Here is an 18420-nt window from a genome sequence, read left to right as displayed (position 1 = left end):
TCTTACTCAAAGACTTCTTTCATATCTTGAATTTAATTATATTTAATTTAAGAGAGGGACTATTTTGTGTTTTTATGCCTAATGGCTAGAATGAATCTCAGTTTAAGCCAAATTATAACATTCTTTAGAAGGTCTGAATACTCTTTTGTGCATTCATCCATGATCATATTTTACTTAGTCAAAGAATCAGGGAACCTTTATTGTACACGTTTTTGGTGTCTTTGTATTGTCTTTTCCCAAACAGTTAGTAGTCAAGAGTCTTTGTATTGGAAATGCATTCACATTAAAATAAGCTCTCAAATCTCAACTAGGTAAAAGAATTATGGTTTCTATAACAACTGGTAGCACTCTTGACTATTTTTATATTAGGTTATAAAGAGCAAAGAATACCTTACTCCATACATTGCTGTTCATCTTCACCACCACCACAAAAAGCACTATAGTTTATTCCCCATGTTGGCCACAAGGCAAGTGTCGCTCCTACAGTTCTATACATTCGTGGCTTGGAAACATCCTCTCTCAAACTGTTAACTCTAGTGCGTTACCAGGAGGAGATGGGACAGAAACAGGCAATCAGATCATGAGGGCTCCTCCCTTATTAAACAGAGTAAGGCATTGTAAAACAGACTTTTGGATCATTGGGACAGCTCTGCTAGCTAGTTCTTCTGATCTGCCATAGGATGATGTAGCAAGAAGACCCTACCAGATTTCAGAAGCTGACAACTTGATCGTGCACTTTCAAGACCCTACAACAATAGAATAAGAGGGTTTTTAAAAAAGAAAATAGGGGTTGGGAATATGGCCTAGTGGCAAGAGTGCTTGCCTCGTATACATGAGGCCCTGGGTTCGATTCCTCAGCACCACATATACAGAAAATGGCCAGAAGTGGCACTGTGGCTCAAGTGGCAGAGTGCTAGCCTTGAGCAAAAAAGAAGCCAGGGACAGTGTTCAGGCCCTGAGTTCATGGCCTAGGACTGGCAAAAATAAATAAATAAATAAAATTTAAAAAAAAAAATAATCGACTAATCTCTGATATAGATTATAGAAGTATAAAATTGACTAAGATACCATCTATTGCTTTATTAGACCTGGTATAATACAATAAACTAGACAGTGATTTAGGAGGCAAGCACTCTACCCCTAGATCAGATTCCCAGCCCTGGACAGAGTGACTTAAAAAGAAGAAATTTATATTGTTCTGAGTTCTGAAGTCTGAGAGATTCAAGGTCAAGCTATTGGGAGATTTGATTTCTCTTGAAGTATCATTCCTTGGTTACTGAATGTCTGCCTTTTTGCAGTTCCTTTTAAAGTCCTAGTCTCTATACATGAACATGACTGGTACCGCTTTATGCTTCAGAGACAACAATATTGGATTTGAACCCTCCTATATTCAGATACCATAGCTTTAGACCACATCTACAATATGGTTACTTGAAGACATGGTAGGTGTTGCCATTCCTGGGAAAACTGCAAGATTTATGACCATCTTAAAGTTAATAGTAAAATACCTTCAAGTGTTTTGAACTATTATGAAATTTCATCAATCTACTGACACTAGAAAAAACAGGTTCCACAGCAGAATACCTGACTACTGTCATTTTTATGAACAGAAGATAACCATTAATGTACTTCTTGGAGATGCTGATTACTACTTCAGTGGAACACTGAAGACAGTGGACACTGTCAGAGAATGTAGTCAAAACTATCAGTAAATTATAACATGGTTGAGATGGCCTTAAATATTCATCAAACTGGTTTCCAATCGACTAAACTTAATATAAGAAATATATGTAGACACATGACTAAGAAGCCTTTGTACTTTATATGTATGTTTTCTCTAACTTCCAAATAAGTGATATTATAAAGTAGTTGCTAAATCACTTATTAGGTATTAACTTTTAAACTGACATCCTAAAAGAATGTTTCATAATAACACATCTATGATGGAAATTTCAAATAAAAAATATGTAAGTTTCAATGTATTTAGACTCACATGGAATATTTTGCCTTAATAGTAATTTTTTATTTTTAAATAAGAAAAAATGAGCTGTGGTTGATACTTTATTATTCATTGCTCTAGATCGTAAAATACAGTATGAAAGGTACATGTGAACAAGTTCTCATGGTACATTCTCATTATAAATTCTCATTATAAGAATAAAGTGTTAGTACCTAAAAATACTGTGTTGTTCTGTGTGCTGGACAGATTCCTGGGCCTGAATTAATGTTTCTCCTTTCTAAATTCATAACTTATCACACAATTACAGTCACAAGAATGGTGAAATTCAAGTTTAGGGCAAGAAGACTAGCTCTTTTCTCTTAGAGACCAGATGTCAAAACATGACTATTTCATAGTTGACAACTTCATTATTTCATAAGAAACGTAATAGTATTTATTTTACTGTGTTACATTTCTTTAGAATTTTATATTTTTAAAAATATAATCTCAGGGGCTGGGAATATGGCCTAGTGGTAAAAGTGCTCACCTTGTATACATGAAGCCCTGGGTTCGATTCCCCAGCACCACATATATAGAAAAAGCCAGAAGTGGCACTGTGGTTCAAGTGCAGAGTGCTAGCCTTGAGCAAAAAAGAAGCCAAGGACAGTGCTCAGGCCCTGAGTCCAAGGCCAAGGACTGGCAAAAAAAATGTGTGTGTGTGTGTGTGTGTGTGTGTGTATGTATGTATGTATGTATAATCTTATTGTTGTTATAAGAGGGGCTGTACAAAGGGATTATCATTTCATAAGTCAGGTAATGGGTACATTTCTTTTTTGAACAATGTCAACCCTTCCTTCACTTTCCCCCCACTTCCTCTTCTTGTCCCTGCCCTCAAGTTATAGAGTTCATTTTCCATATAGTGTATAAAAACTTAAGTTCTTATGACTATGTTGATTAATATAATAAAGTAATAAAAAGCAGAAAAATGTCACTATGTCTTATTTGTTAAAATTAACTGTGGTGAGAATGAACCATTCATTCTCTGTAAATGAGATTTTTTTAACTCAATGAGAGGAAAGTATTGACTAATTGCATTAAGTCTATAAATACACATTTTCAATCTGAATTTATAAATTATTTCAAACTTTCTATAGACCAATACAAATTTGAACAATATAAAAAATGTTCTGAAAACTCTTAAACTATGTACAATTTTTCAGAAATAATCAATTAATCACAATATCAGTTAAAAACTAGAAGTAAGCTACCCAAGATTTTCAATCTTCTGGGTAAGGAACAATAAATTGTCTCACAATACAAGAGTCCACCAAATACTTAAGTTTATGGTAGAGCTTTTTGAAGACACAACTTGTGTTCTTGTAAGTTTTTTAGGAGATTCTTTTCAAATTCAAGAGTAGACCATTCAATCTCCTCATTGCTAGCTTCATGTCTTTGTTCCTCAGGGTGTAAATGGCAGGATTCAGGATGGGTGTAATCATGAAATCCAGAATTGCAAGAAACTTATCCACTGGTACTGTAGGAAATGGCCACATGTAAACAAAGATGCAAGGTCCAAAGAACAAAACCACCACCGACATATGAGCTGAAAGAGTAGAGAAGGCCTTGTGCAATCTAGCAGCAGAGTGTTTCCATACAGTGAAGAGTATGAAAGCATAGGAGATGAGCAATAAGAAGAATGTGCCAACAGAAATTAGCCCACTGTTAGCAGTTACCAAGAATTCCATTCTGTAAGTATCTATGCAGGCCAGTTTAATAAACCAAGGAAGATCACAATAAAAGCTATCTATCTCATTAGAGCCACAAAAAGGCAAATGTACAACAAAAGCTAACTGGATCACTGAGTGAATCAGTCCAATAACCCAAACCCCAAACAGAAGCGAACTACACATTCGTGGGCTCATAATACGCAGGTAGTGAAGTGGTTTGCAAATGGCCACATATCTGTCCATGGCCATCACTATGAGCAGCACCATCTCAGATCCTCCAAGGACATGGAGGAGAAACATCTGTATGACACAACCCTGGAATGAAATGGTATTGTGGCCAGAGTACAAGTCAGAAATCATTTTGGGAACTATTAAAGTAGACAAGCATAGGTCAATAAATGAGAGGTTTCCTAAAAGGAAATACATGGGGGAATGTAGATGGAAGTCTAAAGTCACCATAAGCACAATGGAGACATTACCTAGGACAATGATCACATAAAACACTGTAGAGAAGGCAAGGAGAAAACGCTGCACTGGTCTGTAGGTAGAAAGTCCAAGAAATATAAATTCTGATACTTCAGAGTAATTTGTTTCATACATTGGATGCTTTGTCTTTACCTAAAATATCTAAACAAAACAAGAAGAAAAGAATTTATCAGAAGTAAATACTGAAAAGTTAAATTCTTTTAGAATAAATCTCCATGAACTTCAATAAGGTATTTTGACCATTTGGTGTAAACCAACTGTACAACTCATAGGGGGAGAGGGAAAGGGGTAGGGGGAGGTGAGGGAAAAATGAGAGAAGAGGTCACAAGTTGAACAAGAAATGTACTCACTGCCTTACATGCAAAACTGTAACCCCTCTGTACTCCACTTTGACAATAAAGGGGAAAAATGGGGGGGGGGGAACCAAAAACCTCAAGTTTTGGTCACATAAAGAGTATATGTTAAAGTAATTATACTCAAGGCAGCATAAAAATGAACATTCTGTGTTTCCAACTAAAAAAGGTTGCAAACTGAACAAAAATAAATAAAATGAATACTAAGAGATTTCTGAATAATTGGGAAAGCAAATAATATGATTTTGATTTCATTTTTCTTTGTTATTTTTTGATAGTGGATATATAGTTTTGGGAAAAATGATTATCATTCAAATTGCTATGTTTGATAGAAGAACAAATATATTAGTAACACAAAGAAGAGGTGCAATTTTACATAGTGGGAAGATATGTACAGACAACTCACAATAGAAACAACCACATATTTGTGGCTCATGCCTGTAATTCTAGCTACTTAAGAGAAGATCTGAGGATTATAGTTCAAAGCCAGCCCAGGTAGGAAAGTCCATGAGACTCTTATCTCCAATTAATCACCAAAAACCAGAAGTGGAACTGTGGCTCAAGTGGTAGAGCACTAGCCTTCAGCAAAAAAAGCTCATGGACAGCTCCCAGTCCCTGAGTTTAAACCCAAGGACCAGAACACACACACACACACACACACACACACACACACACACACACACACACACACACAAAATCAAAAGGGAAAGACAAGGGCTGGGGATATGGCCTAGTGGCTAGAGTGCCTGCCTCATATTCATGAGGCCCTGGGTTCAATTCCTCAGCACCACATTAACAGAAAATGGACAGAAGTGGCGCTGTGGCTCAAGTAGCAGAGTGCTAGCCTTGAGCAAAAAGAAGCCAGGGACAGTGCTCAAGCCCTGAGTCCAAGCCCCAGGACTGGCCAAAATAAAAAAAAAAAAAAAGGGAAAGACAAAGACAGGGAGAGTGTTGTAAGAAACCAATAAGAGAGAATTTCCAGTGTTTTTAAGATTTCAAAATGAGTCATAGTTTGGAAACAGTTCAGTGCACAGCATTGGATAACTGTGTGTTGGTCTGACAATACACATGCAAATATACATACATATATTTATATATAAATATGTTTATTTATATGTATTTACATAGACACGCATATATTATATATGCATATATAATACATGAAACAGGATGTTGTTGAATTGTGTCCATTGATAGTGAAGTTATTAAGTATACTATCATACACATGTAGAATGGGAAAGTATAGGCTACTAAAATTACTAAACATTTTAAAGTATATAATCCTGAAAATATTTACAATATAAGCAAAAACTGAGAGTGTGTGGTTAGTAATATGAAAACTGTATATTTAAGTAAGCAAAAAGTTCTCCAGGAGTACCCACCCAAGTACCACCAGCAGTGAACCCAGAAAGTAAGATTCCACCTGTGGTTTTTCATTTTCTAAGACCTTTATTAAATGATCTGTAATAATGCTGCTTCACTACTAATTCAAAAGCTGATTATTCAAAGTAAAAAGAAGAAATTCCAGGTTTGCTTTCAAATTCACCACAGAAGTATCAGAATCATTCAAATAGTGATCTCTGAATCATTCAAATAATTAAAAAGTCATAATAAGGTTTTACAAAGAGAAACAATTGTTTCTTTTTCTTGAGAACAGTTCTTATTCCTGAGACAGTTGTTTTCTTATTTTTAAAAAATCACAATGATAGCAGATAATGATTCTAGTAAGAGATTCATCACTAAGATCCAACTTCACATTCATGAGTAGTCTATTGCTAGTCTTTACAATATCTATTTGCTATTTAAATGGTTAGTAACAGTAAAGATATGAAAGGCAACAGAGTAGAATATAGGAGAAAAGGCATAGACAACAACAGGAAAAGAAGAGGAGAAAGAAAGAAAGAAAGAAAGAAAGAAAGAAAGAAAGAAAGAAAGAAAGAAAGAAAGAAAGAAAGAAAGAAAGGAAGGAAGGAAGGAAGGAAGGAAGGAAGGAAGGAAGGAAGGAAGGAAGGAAGGAAGGAAGGATATCATAAATGATGAGAGGAGTAGCTATAGTAGCACACCAACAGAACACTTCCTGTATCTTTTCTTGCCTGGTCACTGCTTAAAAGCCTGAGTGATTTCTGCCTTCAGGACATCTCAGTACACAGAAGGCCCTGTGCCCTCTCACCTGGCCTGTGGTCCTCAAAAGTTCATGATCTACACATAGTCCTTATTCTTTCATGATGGTGCAGATCACCCATGGTTGGTTGGTGGTTTGTTGGTTTTTTTAATCATTAAAACTACCCCCAGCCTTTCTTACGTAGCTAAATTACCTCTCAGTGCAAACATTTCATCCTATTTGTCAACTCATCTAGATGTTTCTATTTCCAGTCTGGATTAGATATCTATCCTCTAACCCTCATATCATACTTACCAGTCTATGACACATTTACAAATATTAATCTGTTTCACAGTTCATAAGCCTTCAATAGCAGCAATTATAAATCTTGGCCTACAGAAATAGTGGTGCATTTGAGAGAGATTAAAATTGTAATTATTGGGGCTGGGAGTATGGCCTAGTGGCAAGAGTGCTTGCCTTGTATACATGAGGCCCTGGGTTCGATTCCTCAGCACCACATATACAGAAAATGGCCTGAGGTGGCGCTGTGGCTCAAGTGGCAGAGTGCTAGCCTTGAGCAAAAAAAAGGCCAGGGACAGTGCTCAGGCCCTGAGTTCACGGCCTAGGACTGGCCAAAATAAATAAATAAAGAAAAGAAAAGAAAATTGTAATTATTACTCTAGAAATGATCACATTCTTATGACTAATTGGAGAAAAGTAACTGAAAACAAATTTCCAAGGACTTTGGAATTACTAAGGAAGTATAAATATGTCCATATATTACCTGAAAAATCAAGAAAAATATCTAGGCTATAAGGATCAATGAAAATTCTAAAATTACTCTAAGAAATATAGTAAAGGTGAATGTCCAATAAGTGCTTTTGAAATTAAAAATACAAATAAACATGAGAGTATTAATGTTGTGGAGTATGAACTGTATATTACCTATACAATAAATTTAACTGATGATTCTAGTAGGCTATTGACTTTGGTTGCCCCATCACACCTTACCTGATAAGAAGAGAAAAATCACACCAGAAATCAAAACCACTCTTTCACTGTTGCTGGGTCTTTCAAGAAATGTTTCTGTTTGATGCTGTGTGTTTCACACTTCTCACAATGGCTCCAGCTAACAATGGCACTGGGTAATCCATCACCTGTTGGCCAGTGTTCTGAATCCCAAGACCATTTATCTTGGGGATTCTGCTTTATTTGCTTATTTATTTATTTATATACCAGTCCTAGTGCTTGGACTCAGGGCCCGGGTGCAACTCTGAATCCCTATGGCACTAAAGGGAAAAAGAAATAGCACCTTTGCTAAAGTAGCAAACAGAAAGCAGATTATATCTGATAATGCATACCAGCAAACTGTTAGAGAATATAAAATCTAGACCTTGTTTAAATTTATAGATCAAATGACCAATGGAAAGAGTCATTAACACACAGAAATTAAATGCAAAAGGATTTGGAATTTATTTCACATGTAGACATTCCATTTGCTTTACCATCAATGGCTGGACAGGTTCCACTTAACCTTGAATAGGCTTGACACTCACGTAAAAAGTCAACTATCTTTCATGTATGGCTTTATTTCTTCTGTTCTAGGGATACCAGTGCACACTATTTAACTGTTGCAAGTTTGGAAAATAGAGTGATTTCCCCAAATCTGTTCTTTACTTGTTTTATTCAAAGTTAAACTAGTTCATCTTTTTCTCTTTCTTCTTCTTTTTCTTTTTTCTTTTTTTGCCTGAATTTGGGGCCTGGGTGCTATTCCTGAGCCCATTTGTGCTCAAGGTTAATGCTCTACCAGTAGAGCCACAGCACCACCTCTGGATTTTCTTGAATACCTTATTGGAGATAGGAGTCTCATTGGAACTTTTCTGCTCAAGCAGCCTTCCAACTGTGATTCATGAGTCACTGGAACCTGGCTAAACTTATTCATCTTTAAGTTTTAAAATATAGAATATTTGAGTGAAATTAAAACTGTTCTACCAGCTTTCCTCCAACTGTTATTTAATAAAATATTTTAATATATTGTATATATATGGAATATATATTGTAAAGGTGAACAGAGGAGTTACAGTTACATAAAGTAATGAGTACATGTCTTTTTAAACACTGTTACCCCTCCTTCCTTTTCTCCCACTTATCCCTTCCTATTCCCCTCCCCACCAAGTTGTATAGTTCATTTCCAACATAGTGTCTAGCGAACATCGTTGTTGAATTAGTTCATCCTTTGTCCTGCTATTTCTGTGATTCCCTTTCCTTTCCATGGATAAGATAAACTTATGTATGTATTTTTATTGATTCTTTTCATTAATAAACTATTTTAGAAAGTTTATATTTATGAAGAAAAAGAATAGACAATGCACACACTCGACACAACTACTATTTTTAGCATGTCATGTAAGTACATTATATTTGGTACAAAGGCTGAATCAATATTGACATATTTTATTAATTAAATTCCCTGGCTCCTTCTGATTTCCCTGATTTGACTTGATGTTCTTAATTGCTATGTCCTTTGAAGTTGCTCATTTCCTTCACAGTTTCTCAAGTTACTTGTGTTTGGTGACCTTGACTTAGAATAATACATGTCAGATATTTCAAAGGATTCTATCAGAATTTTTTTTACTGTTTTTATCATGAATAGACCAGAGTTATAGATATGAGGGAAGAAAACCCTCGTGGAGTACTGGATTATAAGTGTGAATAATTCATCATTTATAAGGCATAATCCAGATTTTAAAAGCATAAAATAAATATCTATCAGTCTGTTTTGATATAAGAATATTAGTGAATAAATAAGTGAAGGAGGCAAACCGCTTACCAGAAATATTTACAAATAATCTATGTAATGTAGATAACTCCTCCCTCAAAGAAGATAATTTCCTACTATTTTTAGCATTTCAAGTTTAAATGTTAATTAATAGTATATAAGTTTTAATATTTTTCATTACAATATGTATTAGTATATATAATTATATACATTATTCTTATGTATTAGTGCATACTAATTTTACAGAGACACTTCATTGTGATATCTCCATCTTTATAGTCCCCTTTTTCTTCCCCTTTTACAATTTTAGTGGACTTTATTATGCTATTTTCATACATGAGTATAGTGTACTTTATCATATTCATATCCCGTCACCCTCACCTTTTATTCCTTCTCCTCCTTCTGGCTCTTGAATCCAATGAGTCACCTTTTTATTCATTATATCATAATTTTTAGGTCTAGATTCTGCAAAGTGAAACATGTGATCCTGATTTCAGGTAGAGCCAAATTAATTCCCATACTACACATATAATTTGATCATTTATTTTAAGGATCAATTTTTTTTCTCTCCAAATATGACATATTTTCTAGCATGTTGTAGATGACTAAGAAATATTTGTTTTGTAGTTAAGTAAGTTCATTTTCAAAGTAAACTGTGGTTATAAGACATCATTTTCTTCATTTAAAATTTAAAAAACTTTTAAACCTGTTTCTTTCATTTTTATTTTATTTATTTTTGATCACATTTATGTCATTAAGATAACAATAAAATGTGCTATATCTAAAAGTATTTTTTTCAAAATCAACATATTTAAGTTTGAACAAATGGAAATTAGCAGGCTGGGAATGTGGCTTAGCAGCAGAGTGCTTGCCTAGCACACATGAAGCCCTGGGTTTGATTCCTCAGTACCACATAAACAGAAAAAGCCAGAAGTGACACTGTGGCTCGAGTGGTAGAATGATAGCCTTGAGCAAAAAGAAGCCAGGGGACAGTGCTCAGGCTCTGAGTTCAAGCCCCAGGACTGGCAAAAGTAAGAAAGAAAGGAAGAAAGAAAGAAAGAAAGAAAGAAAGAAAGAAAGAAAGAAAGAAAGAAAGAAAGAAAGAAAGAAAGAAAGAAAGAAAGAAAGAAAGAAAGAAAGAAAGAAAGAAAGAAAGAAAGAAAGAAAGAAAGAAAGAGAAAGAAAGAAAGAAAGAAAGAGAAGAAAGAAAGAAAGAAAGAAAGAAAGAAAGAAAGAAAGAAAGAAAGAAAGAAAGAGAAAGAAGAAGAGAGAGAAGAAGAGAGGAAGAAGAAGGAGGAAGGGAGGAATGGAGGAGGGAAGAAGGGAGGGAAAGTAGCCAAACTCAATTATAGTTAAACATATCATCTTTACTGTATGGGCCCCTCCAGCATAGGCAGCAGCACAATTCTTCTGATAAAGGTCCATTTCTCAGTTTGTAGGCCCTAAAATGGGCATTGCCAGCAACCAGTTTAACTTTTCTAGTACGACAGCAGCCATGGTAATTCATAAGTGCACACCTGTGGCTGTAAGTCAATACAACCATTTTTTATGCTGCATAGTACATTTGTCTGCAGGCTGCAGTTCACCACGGACTGTCCTACATGCCAAGTGTTTCATGAGCTCACCCCAGAACTTTACATTCTTCCTCTAGGTTTTGGATTCGGTAGTTTAATACACATTTGCTGAAGGTAATAAAATAATTACTTCATTTTGATCTCTTAGGTAATACCAAAAAAGTCAATTCACAAATCAATTTATATTGAGGTTTCTGACTTTGTATTTCTGGAGCTTTCTGCATCTGGAACAACAGTATTTCAAGTTTTTCTGCATTGTTTTGTGGAACTGGGAAAGTGTTTTTGTACTAGGAATCATCCCTGTCATGTATCCAGTGACATGTGGGCCTCATTTCCATTCCCTCTTGTGCTTTCTTTTAGGAATCCTCTCATGTATTGGCTTGTGACTTTCTACCTTAGCAGTTATGGAGATGGTTTTTCATTTGGGGGCACAATACCATTCCATTCCAGGGTGTGCCGCTTTCCTGTACTAGTCAGATCTAAGATGATACTACTCAATGACATGGCTACAGGCAGATGTGCGGTTCTGTAGTAGCCATTCCACTCGTGAGCATATGAGCACATGGACATGACTTTGCTTCTGTCTGGTGCTGGGATTACAGATCATTCACAGAGTGGTCCACTTAGCTTTTAGGGTCCATTTACCTTTTGTAGTTCTAATAATAGATAGTTTTTATAGTGATTTTCTTTGGTTTATCAAACTGATCTTTGTAGATTGTTTTTGTGTGTTCTAAATCAATTTTGTGTGTGTTCTAGATCTAATTTTCTGTCTGTACAATGTTGCTCTTGAATTAGTTTGGAAATATTCTTGATTAGGTAGGGAATTGTTGAATCTCGTGTTTTTACTCATTCAGCTTCTATGTTTCTCTTAACATTTGACACAGAAGGCTTGCTACCACCATTTTATAAGTTTATGACTTTTGATCATTTCTCTTTTTATTTATATCTTTGTTTATATCTTCCAATATTTGATGGCTTTTTGTCCCCCAAGGCTTGGATTCCTTTCTCATAATCTTTGGCACATTCAATATTTGACTTTGTGTGTGTGTGTCTGTCATTAAAATCAGCTCACTCTCCTCTTATCTGTAAGATTTCTGATTAGAAATACTCTGATAATGTTATTTGAGCTCCCATTTATATGGCAAGTTACTTTTTTCTCAATGCTTTGGAAATTCTCTTTTGATAATTTAATTACAGAATATGTTTGGGATGTTTTGGGGTTTAGATTTCCTGGTTATTCTTAGATATCATAAACCATGATGTCTGTATTTCTTCCCTAATTTGGAAAATCTTCAGTCATTGTTTCTTTAAATAATCTTTGTACCTTTTTAGGATTTTCTAAATATGCATGTTGTTTTCACTTTTTTTAGAGTCCCATTCATTCCACTGACTTTCTTTACACTTTTTCAAATTCTATATAACATCAGATGATGTTTCATACTCACTTGTTTTTTTACCAACTTTTTGATGTTGCCACTGAAGTTCACATTGAAGTTTACTAAGTGTGCTTAGTGTTTCCTTCAGCTTTTGAATTCTGTTTTATAATGCTTTTGAAATTTTGTCCTTTCGTTTGTGCCAGTACTGGGACTTGAACTCAGGGCCTGGTTACTGGAGACTGGGCTGGCACTATACCCCATGAGCTACCACAGGTTCTTTGTGGTGATTCATTAGAGATAGAGTCTTTGGGGTGTTCCTGTCTGGGCTGGCTTCAAATTGCAGTCTTCAGAGCTCAGCTTCCTGAGTAGCCTGGATTACAGGGCTGAGCCCAGCACAGGGCTTTGAATTTTTTTTTAAATTTCTCATTTTTAATGTACCTTTTCCTTAAAACTATTTAGTTGTCAGTTTTTGCTCCTTGTAGGTACATTGAATTCTTAGAACAGTTATTCGAAGGTTTTGGTCCAACACATTCTAGACAACCCTTTTTTCTGCTCAGCTAATGCAGTGTTATTCTCTTCTTTGGGTGGGGTCATGTTTTTCTGACTCTGAGGAAGAAGACACTACTGCCAAGTGTGTACCTTCACACTCTCAGGGAAAGATCTCTGCCAGTACAACTTGGGGTTTGCACAAGGATGTTGTCAGTGATCATGGAAGAGTACTTGATTTCTCCTCCCGCTAAGTGTGCTGTCATTGACTGATGTCCCATGAAGGAGGTGGGTGGGGCTCACCAGCGCCACAGTCCTGGCACTAGCTCATCTCTGATTTCCTCTGGTCTGCTGATGCCCCTGGTAGCATTGTCTACTGATGTAAACCACAAGCTGCATTCCATGTGGAAGCAAGATCATAGGCTATGTTACAATACTGACTTACAACAAAAGTTATGAATATAACCTCAAGATTCCCTATGTATTAAACAATGTGATTACAGAACCTTAATTGATACATGTTTGAAATGAAATCATAAGGGTATAACATCTGAATGCACATTGGACTGAAATTATATGTCATATGTTTCCCAACCAGTATGGAGTTACTTTGGAAATCAATGCCACAGTTAGGCTGTATCCATATAATTGAAAAACAAATAGAAAAATTCGTTAACATATACTCATATATTTGGAAAATACACAGCCTTCTTTTAACAACCTCAGGGTAAAATAGATAATTAAAGAATTAATACAATATTGTCAACTGAATGAAAACAAAAATGTGATAAATTCCTGATTTATAAACTATATAGCATGTTTGCAGGTATAAGATCCATGTATGCAAAGGCCCATTGCTTTCCCTTATATTGGCAATGATGTGTGGAGTTTGAAATATTCTTTAAACTCATGCTTTGTAAGTACTTTTATAATAATATTCTCGAAATGAAGTACTTGATATGATGGAACAAATGAGATTTAAGACATATATGATAAAACTTCTAAATTCTGATGAAGGAATAAGTCAATAAATACAGATTTATTTCATGTTCCTAAGCAGAGAAGAGAAGGTACTGTCAAGTATTCACTCTCCACAACTTGATCTATATATTCAATACAACTACAAAACACTACTAAGTTATCTTGTGAATATTAACTGGTTCTAAAGTTAAATGGAAAGGCAATATTACTTTGTCTCTAATTAGATTTTTTACTCTCATGATTGGTGATTATGTGTTCTGCCTTTTTCTCATTAAATATTATGATGGCTATTATATGTATACTCACTATTTATGGGAATAGCAATAAGTAGAATGTTGTAGCCCAGTCATATTAGTACTAACATCAACAACCTTAACATTGAAAAAGGACAGGTGAAGAGAACATTCACTATTTACTAAAAATGCATCTATTTCATTGCTTTATTCTAATAGAGGTATGCAGTGATCCTATATAATTTAATAGAGTAGTACATCACAACATATTTTCCATTACTTTTACATCACTTAATGATATACACAAAAATTTTTCAAAGGTTAATTTTAGAACGCTACTTAAGAAATGACATTGATGAAATCTACATGCTTCTCTGAATCACAAGACTGTCACTACACTATTATATATAATTTTATATATTCATATTTGTGTTATATATTTATTTTATATATTCATATATCTATATAAATCTTAAATCACATCCTAGCTCAGTCATAGGAAATACTGGGTATAGAATAAATAGAAGTGTATGGTATGCTTCTAATGAGCACAAGAAAACATGTTTTAAGTATCACTTTTCTGTTTTTAATAATCTTACTGTATTTTATTAGAGTGACTTGAATGTGGCTTTGATCAGGTTTATCACATAAGGACGAAATTCAGGGAAAGCAGATAGCTAAGGGATGTCCCAAGAGAATGATAAGGAGACTCTTTCCAATGTTTGGCTCCACTTAAAACACAGCTAAAACGTTTCTCCATCCAGAGGCTATCTGGCACAATATTCTACACTGAAGAAGACATATTTTCTCTAAATTCCATTACTGCCGAAAACAAATCAGATTACATACTAGGTACAATCTAGTGCAAACTAAAGCAGCTAAGAAGCAGGTCTGACTCCCCCAGGTAAGACAACAAATTATCTGATTCTGGACCTTCACTTTTCATTCCATATACCAATTTGATCATGTTTTCTATAACGTTTTCTATATCGACCTTAGAGTTCTGAAGGTGTTATTTAGTTAATGTTCTTAACAAAGACATTACATTCTTTTCTGCCAGTATGTACTTAAGATTTCAGAACACCTTGGAGCAGTTTCAGAAAATAGCCAAGAGTAATGTTCTATACTCAGACAAGTTCCCAAACCCTCAACATGCAGAAAAATGGCATTCATAAGCCATCTGACCTGGCCTGATATATTCAAATTACTTTAAAATTTTGTCTCTTCTTTTTGTCTCTTCATTTAATTAAAGTAGCAAATAAGAACTACTAAGTTATTGCTACTGATGGAGTAAAATACACTGCACTGATAACAAAAAACACATTAAAATTATTTTAATAGTATCTTGAACCATCATTGGCCACTTATTTACATTTGTGTGTGTATGTGTTCTCTAAATAGTCTGAAGTATTAATGTCTTATTTTAGAAACCTTGTCATTTATCATGTAGTTATCTCAATATCAGATTGCAATCAGAAGCTATAATAAGGTGTCAGGCAGCCCCCACTTTATACTCTAGGCTTGTCTATCTATTTATATTATTAGGAAAGTCATGCATTCACATCTGCCAAATAAATCTGATGATTATTAAAATGTCATGTTAACACAGATCTGACACATAAGATATACTACCTAGTGAACCATAGAACACCCTTGATTCTACAGTTAAAAAATAAAGGGGGGGATAGTGAAATGGAAATAAAATAGACAAAGAAAAAGAAGGGAGGAAGGAAATGTGGATGGAGGGAGGGAAGAAAGAAGGAAGAATATACTTTTTAAAACTTCAAATCTAACCTAGAGACTATTCTACCCCCTATGCTCAATAAAGATGGCATAAATAATTTGCTTAAGAACAGATGAACATAAAATTCATATTTTCTAATTAATAATAAAAATAAAATAGCTAATATGTGTCTGTCATAAAATCTAGGCTCAACAATGAAAATCCTTTTGTCATAGAAGACCAATAGTCAATGTGTAAGACAGGTATGGATAGCAATCCATATCAATTCCTGCTAACTGGTTTCATTCCAAAAGAACTATTTGAAATCATGCACACTGAGCAGCTGATCAACAAAAGAAGTTAGTTTTCCTGTTTCTCATCACTGAAAGATGCTGAGGATGCATCCTGAGCCTGTACTGAAAGGTAGGGTGCACACACTCCATAATAACCCTTTCCACTTGTTTTTGCTCCCCATAATTTATTTTCCATTCTATCTCCCCATCTCACCTTTCTCTTTGTTACTTTTTTATGACTTCTACTCATAGTCTTTAAATCCTTACGGTGTTATTTCATAGATAAAATTACATTTTCATCTGAACATAAAGTATTCATCAATATTCTGTGAGCAACATTTTGAAGTTCCCATCTTCATATTCTCTAATTATTAGGATCATAAAGACTGAACTAATGTCTTGGTTATCTTATGCTAATGGACCCACAGGAAAAAGTGTGCTGCCTTTGCTTTTGCCAGAGGAGTTTAGATACTAATTACAACCAGAAAATTTCTAGCCCCTATTCCTAAATGCTGTCAGTTCACTTTAGTACTTAGTATCATCCAGAACATTTTCTCATACTTATCATATTTCAACTCATTTTGATCTTAACCAATGAGGTAGTAGCCCCTAGCACTGTCTTTACATGTGAAGAAACACAGGCACTATGTGTCTGTTACTCTCCCTAGAAAATACAGCTAGGAAATTCAGGGCAGAGTTGCCCTCTATGACCACATTCTTACATATTGTAATTCATTGTGTGTTCAAAATGGCTCTTAAATAAATTTTCCTTTTCCTCTGAATTAGTTTTCATACATCTGTTAAAATTAGAAAACAATAAATGATAATTCCCCAGTAAAACAGGTTGGAGATAAACGTTCAAAGATTTCTATGAGGCTTTCCATAATGATAACTTTTATTTCTACTGACTACAGACTTACAAATGTCAAAGGCTACATTTTACCACTATGTCTTCTTCTTCAGTCCCTTTCCCTTGAACAGTTAGTGTGTTATCAATTAGTTCAAGGTATCAGAAATACTAAGTAATGTTGGAAATACAATTTTCTTTCATGTACTTATGTTCTTTCAAAATGATATGACATAGGGTTGCTTTGTGACAGTTAGAAGAGCTTTTCTCTTCTGCAACTCCATTGCCCTCTGGAGTGAATGCCAACTCCACATCCCCATCCCTGAGAGGGAGAAGCAATGCCACGATAACCACCGGGCTAAGCACTGTGCTCAGGCCATAACATAAAATGGAATCTGCTTGTTGAATTTCTGGGCTTAGAAAAGACTTGTAACTGCATTTTAAATATTAACTCATACCAACTTACAAAAAATTTATAGCTTTTTTTCTTTTCCAGGGCTGAGGACTGAACTCTGGGCCGTGCGCTTGCCAAGCAGGCGCTGTTCCACTGAGCTAAATCCCCAACCCCCAACCTACAAAATTGTTATGACTTACATTTAAGATTTCTAAGCATCCAGAAGTATTTTTCATAAGGTATGTGGAAGATTTTTATAATTTTATGATTCTAACATTTATGTATAACTACTAAACTATGTTTAGGTCAATCCTATCATTCTATAGTGTTATAACATATTGAGATATGATTTACAGAACTTTCCATTCTCTCCCCAAATTTTCCATTGTTTTTCCTTTTCAGACTTTTCCTATTTATTGAAATGGACATCTGCATCTTCTGCTAACAATTCAAAAGATGCATTGCACATTTAACTCAGGACCCCATGCTTGCTAGACAGATTGTCTATCACTTGAGTCTCAGCCAGTCCTCAGACTGTACAGTGTTGGTAAAGAAAAGGGCACAAAACGTTGAAGGGTATTTAATTGGAGGCTACTTGAACAGTCACTAGCCTATATCTGCCAGCACAGTGCCGCAATCCTGTCGGGAGTGTGTGTCGTGGTGCCCCACACCTTGGGCCGCCCCTGGTGACTGGGCCTTAAAGATGACAGACGCAACCCCTTTACTGACAAGGTACATCCAGTTCAATAATATGGGATAAATGCAGAATTTTTAGTAGTTTAAACAAGTGAAGGAAGCATGTAAATAAATGTCACCTATCCACTAGGTGCTGGAGGCTCACATCTGTGATCTGAGCTACTTAGGTGAGTGAAATCTGGAAGAATGCAGTTCAAGTCCAGCATAGGCAGGAAAGTTTCACTGTAAATCAGAGGATAAGTTTCAAATAATCATTTAAAAAAAAAGGCAAGGCAAGAGGCCTGTCGCAGATAGTACAATGTCAGACTAGTGAGTGCAGGGCCTGAGTTCAAACCCTATTACAGCCAAAATTGATATCAAATAAATGTCGTCCATCATATTTTATAAAACTTTATTTACTAAGAGATCTTTACTTTTCATACACTAAATATC

At 35.1% G+C, this 18420-nt stretch overlaps 1 protein-coding gene across 1 annotated transcript; it reads right to left on the bottom strand.

Annotated features, from left to right (window-relative positions):
- Nucleotides 1–3327: 3327 nt before the first annotated feature.
- Nucleotides 3328–4266, bottom strand: LOC125340680 (olfactory receptor 4F15-like). The gene has a single exon (XM_048332439.1). It carries the CDS (start codon nt 4264–4266, stop codon nt 3328–3330), a length of 939 nt encoding a protein of 312 aa, XP_048188396.1.
- Nucleotides 4267–18420: the final 14154 nt, after the last annotated feature.

Source organism: Perognathus longimembris, chromosome 23 (assembly GCF_023159225.1).
Source record: "Perognathus longimembris pacificus isolate PPM17 chromosome 23, ASM2315922v1, whole genome shotgun sequence".
Lineage (NCBI taxonomy): Eukaryota > Metazoa > Chordata > Mammalia > Rodentia > Heteromyidae > Perognathus > Perognathus longimembris.
The sequence above is the reverse complement of the archived record's forward strand: the minus strand, read 5'-3'. Positions and strand labels throughout refer to the sequence as shown.

Excerpts from the sequence above, each read along its gene's own strand:
- LOC125340680 (XM_048332439.1), bottom strand. The coding sequence starts at position 4,266 with ATGTATGAAACAAATTACTCTGAAGTATCAGAATTTATATTTCTTGGA.